Genomic DNA, 23,193 nt, shown 5'->3' with positions numbered 1-23,193 from the left:
GCTGCTGTGCTGTCAGAACCAATCAGACCCTTCTCACATGTCACATGTCATTTGTGCAAAAAATAAATAAATAAATAAATAAATATGGCTAAAGACCAAGTCTCAACATTGACCAAAAATCAAAAGATAGAATTTTCTTTTTCTTCATTAGCACAGTTGAGTTGAGCAATCGCTAAAACTAACTCACCAAATTATTTTGAAGGTTTTATTCTGTGTGACTGAGCACAGCACTGTTAGATCAGAAGTATTCACAGTAAAATGTCCAGTGTTAATTCAACTCTAACTGTGTATGTTCAGATTCCTACATTCCAGAGTGGGAACAGTTGTTATCTGTTAAGAGTTGAACTAACACAGTGAAGAGTTGAATTAACGCTGGGCATTTTACTGTGTAGAGACATGCAACAGAGATGTGCTGAGGAAAATAATGCAAGTAATAAAGAACCATCCATCCATTATCTGTACCCGCTTAAGGACCTTATGGAGGTACCCACAGCACCACCGTGCCACTAGAAATGAAGAACGTAACAGTGTTCATTATTAAGAACAGTGTTTATTGTTTGAATTTTCATTTATGTAAGCTTTCTGTGATCAAACCCAAAACATTTTTGAGTGTCTGCTGCACTTTGTGGATTGACCTGTGAATATAAACGGCTATCACCTGATTTAAACAAAACATGAATACATACATTGTATTACTTTGTAAGTAATTGAAATTCCTATATCAGACTAATGATCAAACAATAAGCTGTTGTTATGTCATACATTTATTATTCTGTTGTACGTGAGCGCACACACCATGTAGTTTTACTAAAAAAGTGCACTAATAATTTCAGTAATTGACAGAAACACAAATTTAAAATTGGCATAAGTCTGAAAATGTATCTAGTTAATGAATCAATTAATGAATCAAACAATCGCTTATCAAGGAATTAATGAAGACAGCACTATTAGACAGAATAACATGCTTTTATGAGAGACCAGAAAGTAATAACACCTCATTTTAACATTTGAATGTCTGAAGCATGAACAGGTAAGTGCAGTGTCCTTAGTGTAAAATGGTACGTATGTATACTGAATGTGAACACCTATGTGTTTTCACAAGTTGGCCTTTCATTTCAGACATTTCAGTAATTTTTTCAAACTTTGTATTCCTTGTTGCAACAATTCCTATATAGATTGTATTTATTCCAGTAAAATATGTATTTTGTCTTCAAATTTTGCCTTGTGGGAGGCATCTATCCGTCTGCAGAGTTTCTCATGCCTTAAGGTAAGTGAAATGTCTTGGCGAATCTTGCAGCTCACTTAGTCAAACGTCATCTTATATGCTTTGGATGGAGCATGTGAGTCGTGTTCTTGCATCTTGAATGGTCTTGCATAGTCATATCTAAAAAAAAAAAAAAAAGGCCACCATCAGCCAATCAGTTGTCAGAAGGCATGTGACAGGTTTAGTAATAGCTGATCATCATGAAACTTTTTTGTTTATTTTGGAACTATGAAACTTGTCAGGTATTTTCCAATGGAGAAGAAGAGCAGAAGAAGGTGAAGAAGAAGAATTTTAGCAAAAACAATAGGGGTCCTACGCACCCTTTGTGCTTGACCCCCTAAAAATTATTCTTAGCCAGTAATCTTAATACATGCATAAGAGCATTAATACACACCTGTCTTATCCTTCCTTCCACTCTGCTCAGCAGTCCCTCAGGTGGAACCCAGAAACCACACCCTTCCTGTTAACCACCTTTGAAGGCACGGGGACTGTGATCACATGCTTCAGGAAACATTCCCCTCTATAGAGATGTATACATGCACAATGGAAGGAAAACAGTGAAGAAACCTCAAGATCTCACTAGCATCCGGAGATAACAAGTCCTTTTTGGTACAGTAGGTACTTGTGACATAATAGCACTGATTGCACGTGAGCATGAGCCTTTCTGTCACTATGAGTACATGCTTCTACATACGTGTGTGTGTACAGACACGTGTGAGCATCTGCTTGTGTTTGCATATGAATGCGGAAGACAGAGCTGGGAAGCAGGTTCATGAAGTTACCCGCTTATGTAGGAGTAGAATTGGCAGTCGGGATCAGACGTGCAGGCTTCTTGGCAGCTCTGTGCGTTGTTCACCTGGATGGAGCGCCTGTTGGACCCTGGAAAGTGTATGTTTTCATACGAAGTCCTCACGCATTCTGTAGACGGGAACAATGGTCACCTGCACACCTGCACTACTGAACTCTGGGAGGTTTTCAAAGACAATCGGCGGTGTGAAGTCAGGGGAATGTTCCCCAACATTCGCCCTCACCGTCTGAGGACTCACAGAACCGTGTTGGGTAGCCTGAGGTGACTCCTTCATCTGAAGTATGGGACCGTTCTTCTTTGGTGTTCTTTAAGAAGCAAACCATCGTGTCCCTGGAAAGAGAGAGTGCCTGCTTCACTGCTTGGCTCGTTTGCATATTACAAAAACCTCAATGAAAATGGTTGAATTGTTAAATAAAAAATGTACAACATGCCTTGCGTATGAATAGAAGGTGCAATGTGGATGGATGGTGCATAAAAATTGGCAGTATTCAGGTGAGGGTGAAGGAATCTCCTCAAAGTCATACCCGGGAAAATTTGTGTTGGTTTGCAACTTGTACCGGCATTCTGCAGGAAAATGAACATCAAAGTACATAATACCTACATCCACATATCAGCACAGGTGCCAAGAAAAAAGTAAATCATTAAAGAAAAGAAATCTCACTCTCAGTTAAACATGCTGCTTCTAAGAAGGGAAAACTGGAAAACTGAAACTTTATACCATTAAAGAAACAACACCCTCGTGGTCTAAAAGAGCATTTTGACATCAGTGTGTTTTGGTAATTTTGTGATATACTGTACATATAAACAACACTATTATTTCAGCAAAATAATATAATTTTGTTTGTATTGCGTATTGAGTATGATGTTTGACATGAATCTGACTATAGAAGCTTTTTTTTGTGTTTTGGAACAGACCAGATTCCAGATACTCCAATGAATATAGAGCAAGTATGTCTGTGTATTTGTGTGTGGATGTGTGTGTGTTTGTATGTACGTGTGCATATGTGGCTAGGCCCACATAGCTCAGGAGGTAAGAGTGATTGTCTGGCAGTCGGAGGGTTGCCGGTTCGATCCTTCACCCTGGGTGTGTCAAAAGTGTCCCTGAGCAAGACACCTAACCCCTAATTGCTAATGAGCCAATGAGCTAATTGGTACCTTGCATGGCAGCCTTTCACCATTGGTGTGTGAGTGTCTGTGTGAATGGGTGAATGAGAGGCATCAATTGTAAAGCGCTTTGGATAAAAGCGCTATATAAATGCAGTCCATTTACCATGTATCATGTGTGTGTGCAAGCGTGTGTGTGTGTCCGTGCATGTGTGTGTGTGTGCGTGTGTGCGTGTGAATGTGTGTATGTGTGTGTGCATGTGTATGTGTATGTGTGTGTGTGTGTGTGTGTGCATGGGGGGAGTGGAGAGGGGGGGTAATGTTGTGTGTACAAACTGTTTCTGTCCGTGCTGCTGCCAGTACAAATTGTGTGTGAGAAGCCACTTGTCACTCCGTTCGAGAGCTGGACTTTTGGGGGACTGGGAAAAACCCTGAAGTGTTTCAGCCAGCAGCCATTTCTAAAGAGAGAGCCACAGCAAATATGAAGACATTCACAGCATTAAAAACACCTCTGCTCTGAAAATGTTAGAGTCTGTAGCTGTTCAGGGCTGTGGGAATACATTACATTACATTACAGGCATTTAAAAGACGATCCTATCCAGAGTGACTTACACAACTTTTTACATAGAATTTACATTTATACAGCTGGATATATACTGAAGCAATGCAGGTTAAGTATTTGCTCAAGGGTACAATGGCAGTGTCCTACCTAGGAATCAAACCTGTGACCTATAGGTTACAAGACCAGCTCTGACCTGTATTGAGGTTGTGAGAAGTGTTCGTTAGTAAAGGAGAAGATCTGGCAGCCTGGGTCTTTAGTGCAAGCCTTCTGACAGTCCTCATAGTCCGCTACATAGAGCTTCGCGAAATTGGATCCTCCAACGTCAATATCTTTATAGACAGCTGACAGACAAGCTGCAAAACACACAAAGCCATTAGTCATCACACTGATGCCTTGAATTCATACAGATCCATGCAGACTCTGTTCTCAAACAGATCCTATTTTTATGCTAGGACAAAACACTGGGGTATGACTGAGAGCATGGAATTCTGGGAATTATGGGAACCTATTCTGGGAATTATGAATCTTCACTCCCATGTCATCTCTATTGCCCTTTCCCATTCCTTGAAGATAGAAATGGCCGACACCTCTCTACCAATGCCTAAAAATATCTGCTATATACTGCAGTACAGTGAACAACATTACATTTTACATTTCTTTGGTTGATGCTTTTATCCAAAAAATAAGTACAATGAGTGCATACCGAAGGTCATTGGAACAAGTGTAACATGAATGATTAGGTATTAATAATTATGCTATTATGGCTAGGGTTACTGCTATATACATAATTTCAGTTCTCCAGTACAAGGACTGAAAGGGCATTCCCCAACAATACAACATGTCACCCCAATGGTAAAATAGCCAAAGAATTGGGTGATCTGACACTCTTACTTACTTTTTCTGCTGCGATTTTCACAGGAATTCAGCGCGTAGCCAGAAGTGATGCCTTCCCTATTAATAATTTTGGGTGGTTTTTTGGAGTCCGTGTACTTCAGGTAGCAGTAGAACTGGCTGAAAGACCAGAGACACACAGAATGAAATCTGTTCCCTTCAAGCACGATGCAGAATGCAGAGACCACGTCACACACCGTTACACACCCCTGGGTGGACAGAAGAGCTGGACAAAGGGAGACGAACAAATTCCGTTTTTCACTGGCAATTTATCAATCATTGAGAGAGAGAGAGAGAGAGAGAGAGAGAGAGCAGTTTCATAATACAGGGTTAGAAAATTAAATAAAAGAAAAAACTTCTATCCCCCTCACGTAAAATAAATCAACAAAACCAGGCAGCTTTTCAGCCCACTCCCCATTCAATCACACTCTCGTTCTCTCTAGGCAAAAATGGCCGCCATTTTTTTCGGCATCAGCCAGGTAATCTGAAAAACCCCAAAGCCGCGCCATTTCCCCTGCCCCCCCCCCCCCCCCCCCCTTCCTGCCACCTTAATGAGGCTCCCGTGGCTATTTAAATGGCAAAAATAAGCTAAAGGACCATACTCGTTGTTCTCGGTCCAATCAGATCGAAGAAATGAGAAAAAGAGGCATAAGTGGTGCTGAGTGCAGGCGATCTGGCAGTGGATCGCATCTGGAGAGAGGATCTGCAGGATGTCATTTCCTGGGAAGTCCACATCCTCCTGGAGCTCAGGATTGCACCCTGTGGAAAAAGCCCATCAACGTCAACAATGTTACAGCCAGCTCACCGTGTTTCTGCATCTCTGACAAAACATTGAACTCTGACAATACTGTCCCTCTCCCCCTTTTTCAAAGTCAACAATCTCTTTTTTGCGATATCTACTTTTGGAATAATGGCTTCTACCTTCACTGAGAGATGCTCCCCAGAGAAGAACTAGGCACAACAGAACCAGGCTCATTTTCATTTCGGAGCTACAAGGATTCTCATCCCAAACTGACCAGACAGGGACAGTCAAGCTGATATTTGTAACCCTTGAAGTCTAAAGTTCAAGGGTGTGCAAAGTTTATGGGCTAACATGTGACTATTCCTTGCAGTTTATTTATTTATCTTGTCATTATGCCACAATGACCTTGACCTTGATTTTTCCCTATAAAATAAATAACCAAGCAGACATGCATGTTACATTGCGTTTGTCCCTCTAACATAAGCAAGCAAATAAATACATAAAAAATGAATTCTGCTCACATTATCAAATGTTACCGTAGGTATTTTGTGTCTACTTTATCTTTAAATCCAGATTGGGTCAATTATCTCATTTTACTTGTGTGTTCGTTTGTGTTTTTCTTTTTATCCTGACCATCCAGTTTCTTCATGGAATCAGCAACATGGCTCCTGGTGGTCATTTTGGTAATTTCTGTAGAAAACCCTGAAAAGCAGCAAACGTTACTGTATAGGTATGGGGCACACCCCGCAAAGGTGTACCTAGGCGGATGGCATACCTACCATCCCAATTAATAAACGAATGAACAAATGTTACATGAAGTTTCCTTGTTAGTTCTTCCAGATCATGTAACAATGAACACAGTTTAATTCCAAAGATGAGAGGGTAAAGAAAGGTTTGTCATTTTTTTGAATGAAGGTGCCTTAAAAATGATATTTTTTCTGCAAATCTGTTCTTTACAACTAGATCTTGTTGTCAAAGCAGTTTTATGTTGTTTAGAGGATTACAGAGTTATTTGGCTGTATTCTGCAAAAAAACAAACAAACAAAAACACACACACACACACGCACTCACACACACAGCCCTTCTGTTGAAGGCTACATTTGAACAGGGATCAGAAAAACCTGCAGTAGGATTAATAATTGGAGCGTTTTACAATCTGGAACAAAAACACTGGTTGACATCACGTTTACTTCACAGCTTAAGCCAGTGCTGTCACTTTAAAAAAATGTTTTTTACATTTATTCTGAAGCACTCAGACCATTGTCAGCATCAAAGCAATGCATGCAGGATCTTTATTATTAAAGCTCTTCTCCAGGGATCTGCCTCATGCATGGGTCAGAAGATCAGACTGTTGTGGCTTATGCATGGAGATGAAAACAGATGAGAAAGCCCTCATCTTTCCCCCCCACGGTGGACAATTCAAAAGGGTTTTTAATGCGGAATAAAATATGGGGAAACCGGTATTAGGTAAGCCCTCAAAATCACCTAATGGCGATTTAAAAGCTGTAGCTGCCAGTACCTTACGTTATTTAATGTTATTCATGTCCCTTAGCTTATGCCCCACTCTTACCCAGAATGCCGTTTGTATTTTCATTTCTCCAGCATTGTGTATTTGTTCCACTGGTGATGCATCGATTAAGTGATGAAGCTCAGGTTAAACACCTGAGAAGGCAATCTGGTCATAAATGCAGGTCACTGTCCCTTTAAGAAAGGGAATCTGGTCATCAATGCAGATCACTGTCCCTTTAAAAAAGGGAACATGATTATAAATGAAGGTCACTATCCCTTTAAGAATTGACTGTCTGGCATTGTAGCACATGGCTGGGCGATGCTGGTTACTCCTGTGTGGCCAGCATCCTGAGGCTTTGTCTGGCTAATGTGTTGCCAACTTAGCAAATTTGTTGCTAGATCAAGCAACTTTTCAGACCACATCGCCATTAAAAAAAATGCATCAATTAGGCATGAAACCCAAAGACATCTCAGCCTTCTACTTAATCAGTACCATTCACCTCCATGTAGCCACAACCTGGTCTATATGGGTCAAATTTTTTTTGTTTGTCCTTTTGTTTTGTTTGCCGCCCCATAGAAACTGCACAGAGAAATTGTTTAAAACACACCTCTTTAAATCTTTTAATCTAAAAAAACAACAACAATCATTCTCTCTCTTTATCATGTAGGGCGTGGGGAGACAGCCTTGAGCGTGGCTCTTATATGACTGTATCTGTACCCATCTCTAGCTCTTATGATGGTGCCCGCCATGCGAAAAGCACTTTTGTAAGTCGCTTTGGCTAAAAGCGCCCACTAGCTAGCCCGCTAATGGCTATATCCTTATTTGCCATAACTTTGCCCAGAGCCTGATTTGTGCGGTTGTCAAGGCAACTATGTAATTTTCACCTAGAAGGTTTTCACCAAGAGCTGGTTTTGCTTTGAAAACTTGTTCCTGGTTGTGGCTAACTGGATCGCAAGCAGCACACACTGGTTGTGCAAAGAACCGTTATCATGTTCTAGATCTTGTCAAATGACATGACCAGCCATTGTGAGCGCAACGGGAAAAAAAGCATTGCGAGAACATGTTTTTGAAACTATAAGAGCGTTGTGGAGCCGAAAGTAATTCCATCAGATATTTGAAAATGGAGCATCATAGTTCTGGCAGGCCACGAGAGTCAAGCGCTCCGGCTGAATCAGCTGATGGCTCAGCTGAGTGATGTTCGCCTATCACAGTACATTCACTAACAGGGCGGTCTATAAGAGCGTTGAGAAAACTATAAGAGCGTTGTGGAGCCGAAAGTAATTTCATCAGATATTCGAAAATGGAGCATCATAGTTCTGGCAGGCCACGAGAGTCAAGCGCTCCGGCTGAATCAGCTGATGGCTCAGCTGAGTGATGTTCGCCTATCACAGTACATTCACTAACAGGGCGGTCTACTTAAACAGCCTCCCTCTACTTATTCGGCTGCTCCTCCTGCATGCAAGCGCTGCACGTTACTTCGTAAATCGGCGCTTCTTCCTGCAATCCAGCTACGGCATGCTGCCAGTGTAAACCATGTCTGCTTGCTGCATGTTAGATGCTATGAGGAAGTCTTGCTATTTATTTGCATCGCTCCTTACCTCTAAGCTCTATAGCTGCAGCAGGCAGGCGATCCATTTGGGGCCAGCCACGCAAAGAGTTGTTTAAGTGGCATATTCCAGATATTGAGGATACCGGTGCACTGTCTTCACTGTTAACTGGCCAGGGAGCTTCATGGAAGCTGCTGCCACGTCCATATCTGCTAGCTGCAGATTCTTGCCGGGTAATGTCATCAACCTTATTTAAATTCTGCTGAGCTCTGAGTCTAGCGGTAAACGCATAATATACACAGTGTTGCCAACTATTTCTATGGAAAGTAGCTATGGCCTCCTCTAAAAGTCGCTGAATTGACAACACCGAATATACACATTCGATTGCGGGGACGTCTCACAGAGGGGCAGGTTCCAGAATATCGCAAGTCTTTCGCTAAAAGCGGAAACGTTCCAACATATGCGGGCACAAGTTAATGGCATGCTTATTGTCGAGTTTCTCCACCAGAGTCAACGCTAGATGCTGTCACTGCTAAAGAATCCCTGGCGTGAATGCTTTAGGCTACCTTCCGGAACGCAGTACAATTGGGTCGTACGCTACATCCCCTACTTGATCAGAGCGGGGTCTTCCAATCAATTGTTTTACGCGAATTTGGGATTCATGCACGTAAATCTAAGCGGAAATGTCTGAATTGGGAAAATGCCAAAGTTCTCACGCTTGGCTGAGATGGAAAAGTAGGGTGTATCGATAAAGAATATTTGTTCATTGTGAACGGCTAATGGATTAAGGGCAGTCGCTACCACGCAGCTACTAGATAGCCCCCATGTCTCACACGGGCTATAGTTTGTGTATTTGTAGGTTAATGGCCTACTTCCTGGTGTAAACAGTTATTCCGGAAGGATTGGGCTGCAAGATGGCAGTTAAACTCTGTTATAGGTTTGGCAGATTGAACATGGGCGACAGGGCGTGTTGCAAAGAGCAGAGATGCAGAGTCGTCTAAATTGTTCAAAGCTGCATTCTACCCTTCGCTGAATCGCTACACTACAAGGAGTGTTAGACTGTTACCGGCAAGTAGGCTACAGCCAATGTTGTAAAAATGCAAAAGCTTCGGCTTTCAACTTCAGAAACAGAAAGTTTTCTCCACTGATTCACGATTTGCGCTTAAAAAGCCGGTTCCCTATCGGGACCCAATCATCGTGACAGAAAAATGAAAACATAAAATTCATATTGGTGTTAAATCTGCCAGGATACAATTTGGTTGGCTATCTAATTTAGCTGTCAGACCACAATGCTGAATGTTTGCTAATGTCCGTTGTAATGAGACAAATTAGACTTAACGTTGTCTGATCCAACTGGTTCTCTCGATATTGTGCTGTTGCAAGACGCGAATGCGTACGTTTCGCATTCTTAAGTGTATCGTTGTATTCCATGACACTTAAACGGGCATTTAGGCTTATCACAGCGGAGAAGGGATTTGATGTAGCCTTCTCCACGTCACTGCTCTGACCTCTTCACCGCGCATGTGATCAGGCATGTGACCACACGACTGAGCACACATGTTGAGGAAAAATTATACCTCCTGCTACGGACATGCTCCACATAGCCTAGGTATTGGCTTCGCCGTCTCTACAATTGCATGCTCACGCGAATGGCGTGGCGCATCATCCTTGGACCTGCTGCCGGTATGGCTGGTTCCAGGCAGATTTGTAGCATGTGCTTTCGCAACTTTGTCATAGTTTCTTTAATCGTACATTGCATTTTCGTCTAAATAGAGTGCAATACGATGGATATATAAATAAAAAATAAAAAAAAGACTGGTTCCAATTCCTCTCCTAATATACTAATTCGGTAAGCATATTAGTAATGCAATGTGGCGCTTTAAAGCAGCCCACTGTGCCCAACTGTTAAATAATATTTAAATAGTGACGTATTGAGAAATAATTCTTCGAACCTTATTGCTTCGATGCCCGCCCTCGCCCGGAGTGGCCCTTATGTCAGCGAATTAAGCGAAACTCAAAAACACGATCGCCAATCGTCTCGGCTTTCGGGACCAGGCATGCATCTTTTCTAGCGTATCCATTTGGCAGGAGTCGCTTCCGGTAGCGCAACGCAAGATTAGCCTCATCGTGACGCCTGATGGGCAGAAGCAGTAATATGTTCATCCAACCTCTGCAGAATGCATTTCCCCCCACTTTTTAAAAGATGCATAGACTCTTCAGCCTCATAACTCCGTTCACAAACTGGTCTCTCTTTTAAGGCAAGAGTTTCAACCCCGAAGTACCCACTGTTGGAAACTGCATTTCCTTATGCTTCGTGGTTCTTTGTGATCTCACCATGGCAAATATGCTTAAATTAGCTATATTTTGTAGCACTGTTTTCCATCCTCTCCTCCATGACCCGGTACCTGTGGTGGGGCCCCCATGCGAGCCCTGAGGAGCCTTCATTGGGAAATGCCATGACGAAATCTGGTTGCCGTCCGCCTCCGTCTCATTGGCAATGTGGTCCCCATTCCGGAGTTCTACACCACCACTCCTGCTCCAGTGCGGCAACGACAGCAGTGATGGTTCCCGGCATCCTCAGTGAAGCTACGGGGCTTTGGACATGTACTTCTTTCATCCGTTGGCATTGACATATTTTCCGTTCAAAAGCTATGAGCTTTGCAGTATAGGAGCACGGCTGCTACTGTCTACTGACAAGTACCGGTGTCGCAGCCGCCAACGTTTCCTCTATAATCAGTTTCCTGCTGCTGCTAGTGCTGCTACTGCTACTGCTGTTGCTGCTAGTGCTGCTGCTACTGCTACTGCTGCTGCTGCTGCTGTTGCTGCTGCTGGGTGCTACTGCTACTGAAGCTGCTGCTGCTGGTACTGTTTCTGCTGCTGCTGGGTGCTACTGCTGCTGCGTTACTGCTGCCACTACTGCTGATGTTACGGCTACTGTGTTGCTGCTGCTGATGCTACTACTCCTACTGCTCCTTCTGTTTATTGCTGCTGCTGCTGCTGCTACTACTACCGAACAAGGATTCATTACACTAATATGAGTAGTATATTTCCCTCTAATTGGTTTAAATCTCTGTGCTGGGGGGAAATACCAACAAGCTGTTGGTACACATCGCCTAATAATATTTGGTGATTAGTTTGAATGGCCTTGGGCTTACGAGGTAGCTAAGCCACTGACTGATGTGCTTGTCACAATCAACAACCTGAGCCGACCAGAGGAGGATGGGTTTCCCCCTTGAGCCTGGTTCCTTCCGAGGTTTCTTCCTCTGCCACAGGGAGTTTTCCTTGCCACTGTCGCCTTAGGCTTGCTCCTGTGGGGGTTCAGGCCAGGGTTGTCCATAAAGTGCATTGTGACAACTGCCGTAAAATACACTATACAAATAAATTTGATTGATAGAAGCCAAGGCCATGCACGTAGGCATAGCTTTCAACATTACAAATAGTATTTTCCCCTGGTTTCATTTACTCCCGCTTCAGGGGAAAGGCCAAAAAAAAAAAGCTTGGTACACATAGCCACTGACCCACAATGTTAGAACGGCCTCGAGCTGACCGGATGATAGCCGAATGGCGTTTCACATAGTCATCACTTCAGCCGGAGACTAAGTACTAACAACATGTTGGCGTATGGTTGTTTTGGGGGTTTTTGCTGCTGCCCCCTCCCGGTCTTGTCCATGCATGCTTGTATGGATGGCAATGAGTGAGGATTCATTTACACTGATGCAGGTAGTAGCATATTTCCCCCGGTTTAGTTTAAATCTCGGCGCTCGAGGGGAAATACCGACAAGCTGTCGGTACACATAGCCTAATAGTACATCTCACATAGTATGTTCCCCTGGTTTATTAATTAATAATTCATCTAACTATTGGCCTCAGGGGAATGTCCAACATGCTGTTGGTACACATAACCACTGATCCATGTAAAAAATAGACGGCCTCAAGCCGAAGGGCTTCCTCCAGGTGGTCGTACACATAGTCATCACATCAGCCGGAGACACTTATTAATACCACGTCGGCATATGGTTGTTTTGGGGTTTGGCTGCTGGCCTCCCGGCCTTATCCACGCAGGCTGCGTGGTTGGCGGGAGAGCTCCAGAACAGAGACATACCACCAAACATAACTGTATTGCCTTTGTCAATAAAGTTCTACTTTGATGACAGTGGTCCTGACAGAAATGTAGGTGAACCCCACGTGGTGTTTCTCTTGTTTTTCTCAACATGACGCAGATGGTGAAAATGTTGATGTGCCAAGATCCTCCCCTTACATTCCTTGAGATCTGTGAGTGTGTGTGTTGTGTTTTTCCCATCCCAGAGGAGCCTAAAAGCATAAATATGGGTAGCCTGAGGTGATTCCTTCATTTGAAGCATTGGACCGTTCTTCTTTGGTGTTCTTTAAGTAGCAAACCATCGCATCCCTGGAAAGAGAGAGTGCCTGCTTCACTGCTTGGCTCGTTTGCATATTACAAAAACCTCAATGAAAATGGTTGAATTGTTAAATAAAAAATGTACAACATGCCTTCCATATGAATAGAAGGTGCAACGTGGGTGGATGGTGTGTAAAAATTGGCAGTATTCAGGTGAGGGTGAAGCAACCTGCTCAGTCATACCCGGGAAAATTTGTGTTGGTTTGCAACTTATACGGGAAGTCTGCAGGAAAATAAACATCAAAGCACGTAATACCTACATCCACATATCAGCACAGGTGCCGGGAAAAAAGTAAATCATTAAAGAAAAGAAATCTCTCTCAGTTAAACATGCTATCACGGTACGGGTAGGGGGGACCCAAACGTAGAGGGGAAAAAAACAAACTCACAAGGGAAAATTAACAAAGACTTTACTAACGACAGGTGAACAAACAGGGAACAGACAAGGCCACAATGGGCAAAAACACAAACTCAAAAAATAATCTAATGAAACAGAAAACAACAGGAACTCAAAAACACAGGCAGGGCAGAACACGGGAAGGCAGAGCACAAGGGAAGGTCAAACAAAACACAAGTCAGGAACAAAATACAGGCAGGTACATACGGTTTGCAAAAAACAGAATTCGGGAACAAACACAAACAGGTAAAAAAAAAAAAAAAAACCGCAGGCAGGTATGAATGGTCTGAACATACATCGGAAACAAACACAAGGAACCAGCACCCGAGTCAAGGGGACAAAGAACTTAAATAGACAGGGGGTAACAAGACACAGGTGAACTCAAAAAACAATCAAACCAGAAGGAGGGGATAACAAGACACAGGTGGGAACAACGATGGGATAACGAGACAATTGAAAACAATCATACAATTAACAGGGGGGGAGCAGGACACAAAACAGAAGTGCCGCCATCTGGCGGCCCAACAAGGGAAACACAGACAGGAAAACAGGACCATGACACATGCTGCTTCTAAGAAGAGAAAACTGGAAAACTGAAACTTTATAGCATTAAAGAAACAACACCCTCGTGGTCTAAAAGAGCATTTTGACATCAGTGTGTTTTGGTAATTTTGTGATATACTGTGTGTTACGTCCCTCCGCCTCAGGTGGGGGCGCTGGCCGTTTGGACACGCGTGTGTCTTGTTAACGTTAATTGTGAGCACCTGTGGCGGTGCCCTTTTAAGAAGCCTGGAGTCGGCTTCTCAGGAGATGGGAGCTTTTTCTCCTTACCTCTCGACCACGGCCGGGTCTTGATTTTATCTTGTGTTTTGCAGCTATTTTAGTATTTCTTTTTGTATTTAAATAAAGTTATTGGTTAGTTTTGGGAAACCGTGATGTCGGCATCGCTTATGTTTGCGGGGGCTTGAGAGCAACCGTAACACTGTGATAAACAGCACTATTATTTTAGCAAAATAATAGAATTTTGTTTTTTATTGCACAGAGTATGATCTTTGACATGAATCTGACTATAGAAGCTTTTTTTTGTGTTTTGGAACAGACCAGATTCCAGATACTCCAATGAATATAGAGCAAGTGTGTCTGTGTATATGTGTGTGGATGTGTGTGTGTTTGTATGTACGTGTGTGTATGTGGCTAGGCCCACATAGCTCAGGAGGTAAGAGCGATTGTCTGGCAGTCGGAGGGTTGCTGGTTCGATCCTTCGCCCTGGGTGTGTCAAAGTGTCCCTGAGCAAGACACCTAACCCCTAATTGCTCCCAACGAGCTAATTGGTACCTTGCATAGCACCCTTTCACCGTTGGTGTGTGAGTGTGTGTGTGAATGGGTGAATGAGAGGCATCAATTGTAAAGCGCTTTGGATAAAACGTCCTCCTGGAGCTCAGGATTGCAACCTGTGGAAAAAGCCCATCAACGTCAACAATGTTACAGCCAGCTCACCGTGTTTCTGCATCTCTGACAAAACATTGAACTCCGACAATACTGTCCCTCTCCCCCTTTTTCAACGTCAACAATCTCTTTTTTGCAATATCTACTTTTGGAACAATGGCTTCTACCTTCACTGAGAGATGCTCCCCAGAGAAGAACTAGGCACAACAGAACCCGGGTCATTTTCATTTCGGAGCTACAAGGATTCTCATCCCAAACTGACCAGACAGGGACAGTCAAGCTGATATTTGTAACCCTTGAAGTCTAAAGTTCAAGGGTGTACAAAGTTTGGGGGCTAATATGTGACTAATCCTTGCAGTTTATTTATTTATCTTGTCATTATGCCACAATGACCTTGACCTTGATTTTTCCCTATAAAATAAATGACCAAGCAGACATGCATGTTACATTGCATTTGTCCCTCTAACATAAGCAAGCAAATAAATACATAAAAAATGAATTCTGCTCACATTATCAAATGTTACCGTAGGTATTTTGTGTCTACTTTATCTTTAAATCCAGATTGGGTCAATTATCTCATTTTACTTGTGTTTTTCTTTTTATCCTGACCATCCAGTTTCTTCATGGAATCAGCAACATGGCTCCTGGTGGTCATTTTGGTCATTTCTGTAGAAAACCCTGAAAAGCAGCAAACGGTACTGTATAGGTATGGGACACACCCCGCAAAGGTGTACCTAGGCGGATGGCATACCTACCATCCCAATTAATAAACGAATGAACAAATGTTACATGAAGTTTCCTTGTTAGTTCTTCCAGATCATGTAACAATTAACACAGTTTGATTCCAAAGATGAGAGGGTAAAGCAAGGCTTGTCATTTTTTTGAATGAAGGTGCCTTAAAAATGATATTTTTTCTGCAAATCTGTTCTTTACAACTAGATCTTGTTGTCAAAGCAGTTTTGTGTTTAGAATGTGTTTAGAGGATTACAGAGTTATTTGGCTGTATTCTGCAAGAAAACAAACAAACAAAAAAAAACACACACACACACACACACTCACACATACAGCCCTTCTGTTGAAGGCTACGTTTGAACAGGGATCAGAAGAACCTGCAGTAGGATTAATAATTGGAGCGTTTTACAACCTGGAACAAAAACACTGGCTGACATCACATTTACTTCACAGCTTAAGCCAGTGCTGTCACTTTTAAAAAATTTTTTTACATTTATTCTGGAGCACTCAGACCATTGTCAGCATCAAAGCAATGCATGCAGGATCTTTATTATTAAAGCTCTTCTCCAGGGATCTGCCTCATACATGGGTCAGAAGATCAGACTGTTGTGGCTTATGCATGGAGATGAAAACAGATGAGAAATCCCTCATCTTTCCCCCCCACGGTGGACAATTCAAAAGGGTTTTTAATGCGGAATAAAATATGGGAAAATCGGTATTAAAAGCCTTAAAAATCACCTAATGCCGATTTAAAAGCAGTAGCTGCCATTAGCTTACGCTACTTACTGTTAGTCATGTCCCTTAGTTTATGCCCCACTCTTACCCAGAATCAGAAGTGACTTGATCAGAAGTGTTCACAGTAAAATGTCCAGTGTTAATTCAACTCTAACACTGTACATTCAAATTCCTACATTCCAGAGTGGGAACAGTTGTTATCTGTTAAGAGTTGAACTAACACAGTGAAGAGATGAATTAACACTGGCCATTTTACTGTGTAGAGACATGCAACAGAGATGTGCTGAGGAAAATAATCCAATAATTAAGAACCATCCATCCATTATCTATACCCGCTTAATCCCGGTCACGGGAGGTGCTGGAGCCTATCCCAGCATGCATTGGATGGGAGGAAGGAATGCACCTGAATGAATGAGTTATAGATGGTGTATGTCTCGTACGTGTGAGTAACTTGGCATTTTTGTACATTGAAAACGTGTTTTTGATGATATTCATTATACTGTTGTATGTGAGCGCACACACCATGTAGTTTTACTAAAAAAAAAGTGCACTAATAATTTCAGTAATTATGACAGAAACACAAATTTAAAATTGGCACAGGTCTGAAAATGTATCTAGTTAATGAATCAATTAATGAATCAAACAATTGCTTATCAAGGAATTCATGAAGACAGCACTATTAGACAGAATAACATGCTTTTATGAGAGACCAGAAAGTAATAACACCTCATTTTAACATTTGAATGTCTGAAGCATGAACAGGTAAGTGCAGTGTCCTTAGTGTAAAATGGTACGTATGTATACTGAATGTGAACACCTATGTGTTTTCACAAGTTGGCCTTTCTTTTCAGACATTTCAGTAATTTTTTCAAACTTTGTATTCATTATTGCAACAATTCCTATACAGATTTTATTTATTCCAATAAAATATGTATTTTGTCTTCAAATTTTGCCTTGTGGGAGGCATCTATCCGTCTGCAGAGTTTCTCATGCCTTAAGGTAAGTGAAATGTCTTGGCGAATCTTGCAGCTCACTTAGTCAAACGTCATCTTATATGCTTTGGGTGGAGCATGTGAGTCGTGTTCTTGCATCTTGAATGGTCTTGCATAAAGTCATATCTAAAAAGAAAAATTAAAATGGCCACCATCAGCCAATCAGTTGTCAGAAGGCATGTGACAGGTTTAGTAATAGCTGATCATCATGAAACCTTTGTGTTTACTCTGGAACTATGAAACTTGTCAGGTATTTTCCAATGGAGAAGAAGAGCAGAAGAAGGTGAAGGAGAAGAATTTTAGCAAAAACAATAGGGGCCCTACGCACCCTTTGTGCTTGACCCCCTAATAATTATTCTTAGCCAGTAATCTTAATACATGCATAAGAGCATTAATACACACCTGTCTTATCCTTCCTTCCACTCTGCTCAGCAGTCTCTCAGGTGGAACCCAGAAACCATATTCTTCCTGATATCCACCTTTGAAGGCACGGGGACTGTGATCACCTGCTTCAGGTAACAGTCCCCTCTATAGAGATGTATACATGCACAATGGAAGAAAAACAGTGAAGAAACCTCAAGATCTCACTGGCATCCGGAGATAACAAGTCCTTTTTCGTACAGTAGGTACTTGTGACATAATAGCATGAGCCTTTCTGTCACTATGAGTACATGCTTCTACATACGTGTGTGTGTACAGACACGTGTGAGCATCTGCTTGTGTTTGCACATGAACGCGGAAGACAGAGCTGGGAAGCGGGTTCATGAAGTTACCTGCATATGTAGGTGTAGGCAGGTTCATGAAGTTACCTGTAGGTATAGGTGTAGAAGTGGCAGTTGGGATCAGACGTGCAGGCTTCTTGGCAGCTCTGTGCGTTGTTCACGTGGATGGAGCGCCTGTCGAACCCTGGAAAGTCTATGTTTTCATACGAAGTCCTCACACATTCTGTAGGCGGGAACAACCGTCACCTCCACACCTGCACTACTGAACTCTGGGAGGTTTTCAAAGACATTTGGCGGTTTACGCTGTGTGTGAAATCAGGGGAATGTTCCCCAACATTCGCCCTCACCGTCTGAGGACTCACAGAACCGTGTTGGGTAGCCTGAGATGACTCCTTCTTCTGAAGTATAGGACCGTTCTTCTTTGGTGTTCTTTAAGTAGCAAACCATCGCATCCCTGGAAAGAGAGAGAGCCTGCTTCAATGCTTGGCTCGTTTGCATATTACAAAAACCTCAATGAAAATGGTTGAATTGTTAAATAAAAAATGTACAACATGCCTTCCGTATGAATAGAAGGTGCAACGTGGATGGATGGTGCATAAAAAATGGCAGTATTCAGGTGAGGGTGAAGCAACCTCCTCAAAGTCATACCCGGGAAAATTTGTGTTGTTTTGCAACTTGTACCGGCAGTCTGCAGGAAAATGAACATCAAAGGACGTAATACCTACATCCACATATCAGCACAGGTGCCAGGAAAAAAGTAAATCATTAAAGAAAAGAAATCTCATTCTCTTTTTTTAAATTTCAGCAAAATAATAGAATTTTGTTTGTATTGCACAGAGTATGATGTTTGACATGAATTTGACTATGGAAGCTTCTTTTTGTGTTTTGGAACAGATCAAATTCCAGATACTACAATGAATATATAGCAAGTGTGTCTGTGTATTTGTGTGTGGATGTGTGTGTATTTGCATGTACGTGTGCATATGTGGCTAGGCCTGCATAGCTCAAAAGGTAAGAGCGGTTGTCTGGCAGTTGGAGGGTTGCCGGGTCGATCCTTCGCCCTGGGTGTGTCAAAGTGTCCCTGAGCAAGACACCTAACCCCTAATTGCTCCCAACGAGCTGATTGGTACCTTGCATGGCAGCCTTTCACCATTGGTGTGTGAGTGTGTGTGTGAATGAGAGGCATCAGTTGTAAAGCGCTTTGGATAAAAGCGCTATATAAATGCAGTCCATTTACCATTTACCATGTGTGTGTGTGTGTATGTATGTGTGTGTGCAGATATTTGTGTGTGTGTGTGTGTGTGTGTGCGTGGGGGGAGGGGGGGGTAATGAAGTGTTGTGTGTACAAACTGTTTCTGTCCGTGCTGTTGCTAGTACAAATTGTGTGTGAGAAGCCACTTGTCAGTCCGTTCGAGCGCTGGACTTTTGGGGGACTGGGAAAAACCCTGGTGTGTTTCAGCCAGCAACGATTTCTAAGGAGAGAGCCACAGGAAATATGAAGACATTCACGGCATCAAAGACACCTCTGCTCTGAAAACGTTAGAGTCTGTAGCTGTCTTATCCAGAGCAACTTACACAACTTTTTACATATAATTTACATTTATACAGCTGGATATATACTGAAGCAATGCAGGTTAAGTACTTTGCTCAAGGGTACAATGGCAGTGTCCTACCTGGGAATCAAACCTGTGACCTTTAGGTTACAAGACTAGCTCTGACCTGTATTGAGGAAAGTATTGGTTGGCAAAGGCGAAGAACTGGCAGCCTAGGTCTTTAGTGCAAGCCATCTGACAGTCCTCATAGTCCGCTACATAGAGTGACGTGTAATTATCTCCCCAGAAGTCCACATCGTTATAGACAGCTGACAGACAAGCTGCAAAACACACAAAGCCATTAGTCATGACACTGATGTCCTGAATTCATACAGATCCATGAAGACTCTGTTCTCAAACAGACCCTAATTTTATGCTAGGACAAAACACTGGGGTATGACTGAGAGCATGGAATTATGGGAATTATGGGAACCTATTCTGGGAATTATGAATCTTCACTCCCATGTCATCTGTATTGCCCTTTCCCATTCCTTGAAGATAGAAATGGCCGACACCACTCTACCAATGCCTACAAATATCAGCTATATACTGCAGTACAGTGAACAACATTACATTTCACATTTCTTTGGCTGATGCTTTTATCCAAAAAAAGTACAATGAATGCATACCGAAGGTCATTGGAACAAGTGTAACATGAATGATTTGGTATTAATAATTATGCTGATTATGGCTAGGGTTACTGCTAAGTAGCTATATACATAATGTCCGTACTCCAGTACAAGGACTGAAAGGGCATTCCCCAACAATACAACATGTCACCCCAATGGCAAAATAGCCAAAGATTTGGGTGATGTGACACTCTTACTTTGTCTCTTGCGATCTTTACAGGTTTTCAGCGAGTAGCCAGAAGTGATGCCTTTCCTATTATTAATTGTGGGTGGTTTCCCGGAGTCCGTGTGCTTCAGGTAGCAGTAGAACTGGCTGAGAGACCAGAGACACACAGAATGAGATCTGTTCCCTTCAAGCACGATGCAGAATGCAGAGACCACGTCACACACCGTTACACACCCCTGGGTGGACAGAAGAGCGGGACAAAGGGAGACGAACAAATTCCGTTTTTCACTGGCAATTTATCAATCATTGAGATAGAGAGAGAGAGAGAGAGAGAGAGAGAGAGAGAGAGAGAGAGAGAGAGAGAGAGAGAGAGAGAGAGAGAGAGAGAGCAGTTTCATAATACAGGGTTAGAAAATTAAATAAAAGAAAAAACTTCTATCCCCCTCACGGGTTCTAGGTAAAACATAAAAACAACAAAGGCAAAATAAATTAACAAAACCAGGCAGCTTTCAAGCCCACTCCCCATTCAATCACACTCTCGTTCTTTCTATGCAAAAATGGCCGCCATATTTTCCGGCATCAGCCAGGTATTCAGAAAAACCCCAAAGCAGCGTCATTTCCCCTGCCCCCCCCCCCCCCCCCTCCTTCCTGCCAACTCAATGAGGCTCCCGTGGCTATTTAAATGGCAAAAATAAGCTAGGGGACCATACTCGTTGTTCTGGGTCCAATCAGATCGAAGAAATGAGAAAAAGAGGCAGGAGTGGTGCTGAGTGCAGGCGAGCTGGCAGTGGAGCGCATCTGGAGAGAGGATCTGCAGGATGTCATTTCCTGGGAAGTCCACGTCCTTCTGGAGCTCAAGATCGCACCCTGTGGAAAAAGCCCATCAACGTCAACAATGTTACAGCCAGCTCACCGTGCTTCTGCATCTCTGACAAAACATCGAACTCTGACAATACTGTCCCTCTCCCCCTTTTTCAACGTCAACAATCTCTTTTTTGCGATATCTACTTTTGGAACAATGGCTTCTACCTTCACTGAGAGATGCTCCCCAGAGAAGAACTAGGCACAACAGAACCCGGGTCATTTTCATTTCGGAGCTACAAGGATTCTCATCCCAAACTGACCAGACAGGGACAGTCAAGCTGATATTTGTAACCCTTGAAGTCTAAAGTTCAAGGGTGTGCAAATAATATGGGCTAATATGTGACTAATCCTTGCAGTTTATTTATTTATCTTGTCATTATGCCACAATGACCTTGACCTTGATTTTTCCCTATAAAATAAATAACTAAGCAGACATGCATTGCATTACGTTTGTCCCTCTAACATAAGCAAGCAAATAAATACATAAAAAATGAATTCTGCTCACATTATCAAATGTTACCGTAGGTATTTTGTGTCTACTTTATCTTTAAATCCAGATTGGGTCAATTATCTCATTTTACTTGTGTGTTCGTTTGTGTTTTTCTTTTTATCCTGACCATCCAGTTTCTTCATGGAATCAGCAACATGGCTCCTGGTGGTCATTTTGGTCATTTCTGTAGAAAACCCTGAAAAGCAGCAAACGGTACTGTATAGGTATGGGACACACCCCGCAAAGGTGTACCTAGGCGGATGGCATACCTACCATCCCGATTAATAAACAAATGAACAAATGTTACATGAAGTTTCCTTGTTAGTTCTTCCAGATCATGTAACAATGAACACAGTTTGATTCCAAAGATGAGAGGGTAAAGCTAGGTTTGTCATTTTTTTGAATGAAGGTGCCTTAAAAATGATATTTTTTCTCCAAATCTGTTCTTTACAATTAGATCTTGTTGTCAAAGCAGTTTTGTGTTTAGAATGTGTTTAGAGGATTACAGAGTTATTTGGCTGTATTCTGCAAAAAAACAAACAAACAAAAAAACACACACACACACACACACACACACGCGCGCGCACGCACACACACACAGCCCTTCTGTTGAAGGCTACGTTTGAACAGGAATCAGAAGAACCTGCAGTAGGATTAATAATTGGAGCGTTTTACAACCTGGAACAAAAACACTGGCTGACATCACGTTTACTTCACAGCTTAAGCCAGTGCTGTCACTTTTAAAAAATTTTTTACATTTATTCTGAAGCACTTAGACCATTGTCAGCATCAAAGCAATGCATGCAGGATCTTTATTATTAAAGCTCTTCTCCAGGGATCTGCCTCATGCATGGGTCAGAAGATCAGACTGTTGTGGCTTATGCATGAAGATGAAAACAGATGAGAAATCCCTCATCTTTCCCCCCCCACGGTGGACAATTCAAAAAGGTTTTTAATGCGGAATAAAATATGGGAAAATCGTTATTAAAAGCCCCCAAAATCACCTAATGCCGATTTAAAAGCAGTAGCTGCCATTAGCTTACGCTACTTAATGTTAGTCATGTCCCTTAGCTTATGCCCCACTCTTACCCAGAATGCCGTTCACATTTTCATTTCTCATACGTGGCATATTCGTTCTACTGATGATGCATCGATTAAGTGATTAAGCTCAGGTTAATCTCTTGAGAAGGGTATCTGGTCATAAATGCAGATCACTGTCCCTTTAAGAAAGGGAATCTGGTTATAACTGAAGATTAATATCCCTTTAAGAAATGGAATCTCCTCATAAATGAAGATCACTGTCCCTTTAAGAATTGACTGTCTGGCATTGTAGCAAACTGCTGGGTGATGCTGGCTACTCCTGTGTAGCCAATATCCAGAGTCTCTGTCTGGCTATATTGTTGCCAGCTTAGCAAATTTGTTGCTAGATCAAGCAACTTTTCAGACCACATCGCCGTTAAAAGAAAACTGCATCAATTAGACATGAAACCCAAAGACACCTCAGCCTTCTGCTTAATCAGTACCATTAGCCTTGATGTTGCCAGAACCTGGTCTGTTCTGTGTGGGCTTTTTGTTTGTTGTTT

The 23,193-nt window shown here is 42.3% G+C and overlaps 2 protein-coding genes and 1 long non-coding RNA gene across 3 annotated transcripts; all 3 read right to left on the bottom strand.

The window, feature by feature from the left end:
* Positions 1 to 530: 530 nt before the first annotated feature.
* On the bottom strand, positions 531 to 5,639 carry LOC135260533 (plasma kallikrein-like). The gene is made up of 10 exons (XM_064345821.1): positions 5,551 to 5,639; positions 5,232 to 5,388; positions 4,634 to 4,749; positions 3,932 to 4,091; positions 3,513 to 3,634; positions 2,504 to 2,636; positions 2,296 to 2,402; positions 2,047 to 2,182; positions 1,657 to 1,784; positions 531 to 1,384 (listed from the first exon to the last, which is right to left on the bottom strand). The coding sequence occupies exons 1-9, from the start codon at positions 5,609 to 5,611 to the stop codon at positions 1,685 to 1,687; spliced, it is 1,092 nt and encodes a 363-aa protein (XP_064201891.1). The 5' UTR covers positions 5,612 to 5,639; the 3' UTR covers positions 531 to 1,384; positions 1,657 to 1,684.
* Positions 5,640 to 14,352: 8,713 nt separating this feature from the next.
* Positions 14,353 to 14,936, bottom strand: LOC135260535 (uncharacterized). Its single transcript, XR_010331657.1, has 2 exons — positions 14,856 to 14,936; positions 14,353 to 14,693 (listed from the first exon to the last, which is right to left on the bottom strand). It is a non-coding gene; the product is annotated as an uncharacterized LOC135260535 (long non-coding RNA).
* Positions 14,937 to 16,834: 1,898 nt separating this feature from the next.
* Positions 16,835 to 21,427, bottom strand: LOC135260534 (plasma kallikrein-like). Its single transcript, XM_064345822.1, has 10 exons — positions 21,286 to 21,427; positions 20,967 to 21,123; positions 20,288 to 20,403; positions 19,589 to 19,742; positions 19,220 to 19,341; positions 18,425 to 18,557; positions 18,217 to 18,323; positions 17,957 to 18,092; positions 17,550 to 17,675; positions 16,835 to 17,273 (listed from the first exon to the last, which is right to left on the bottom strand). Exons 1-9 carry the CDS (start codon positions 21,344 to 21,346, stop codon positions 17,576 to 17,578), a joined length of 1,086 nt encoding a protein of 361 aa, XP_064201892.1. The 5' UTR covers positions 21,347 to 21,427; the 3' UTR covers positions 16,835 to 17,273; positions 17,550 to 17,575.
* Between the last annotated feature and the right edge of the window lie 1,766 nt (positions 21,428 to 23,193).

The sequence above is a fragment of the Anguilla rostrata genome, chromosome 8 (assembly GCF_018555375.3).
Source record: "Anguilla rostrata isolate EN2019 chromosome 8, ASM1855537v3, whole genome shotgun sequence".
Taxonomy (NCBI): domain Eukaryota; kingdom Metazoa; phylum Chordata; class Actinopteri; order Anguilliformes; family Anguillidae; genus Anguilla; species Anguilla rostrata.
The sequence above is the reverse complement of the archived record's forward strand: the minus strand, read 5'-3'. Positions and strand labels throughout refer to the sequence as shown.

Excerpts from the sequence above, each read along its gene's own strand:
- LOC135260533 (XM_064345821.1), bottom strand. The coding sequence starts at position 5,611 with ATGAAAATGAGCCTGGTTCTGTTGTGCCTAGTTCTTCTCTGGGGAGCA. Across the intron at positions 4,750-5,231 it reads GATTGGACCGAGAACAACGA|CCAGTTCTACTGCTACCTGA; the intron begins GTATGGTCCTTT and ends CTGGTCTTTCAG. Across the intron at positions 2,403-2,503 it reads ACCTTCTATTCATACGCAAG|GGACACGATGGTTTGCTTCT; the intron begins GCATGTTGTACA and ends CTCTCTTTCCAG.
- LOC135260534 (XM_064345822.1), bottom strand. The coding sequence starts at position 21,346 with ATGAAAATGACCCGGGTTCTGTTGTGCCTAGTTCTTCTCTGGGGAGCA. Across the intron at positions 19,342-19,588 it reads CAATACTTTCCTCAATACAG|AAATCGTTGCTGGCTGAAAC; the intron begins GTCAGAGCTAGT and ends CTCTCTCCTTAG. Across the intron at positions 18,093-18,216 it reads GTTCTGTGAGTCCTCAGACG|AATGTGTGAGGACTTCGTAT; the intron begins GTGAGGGCGAAT and ends TCCCGCCTACAG.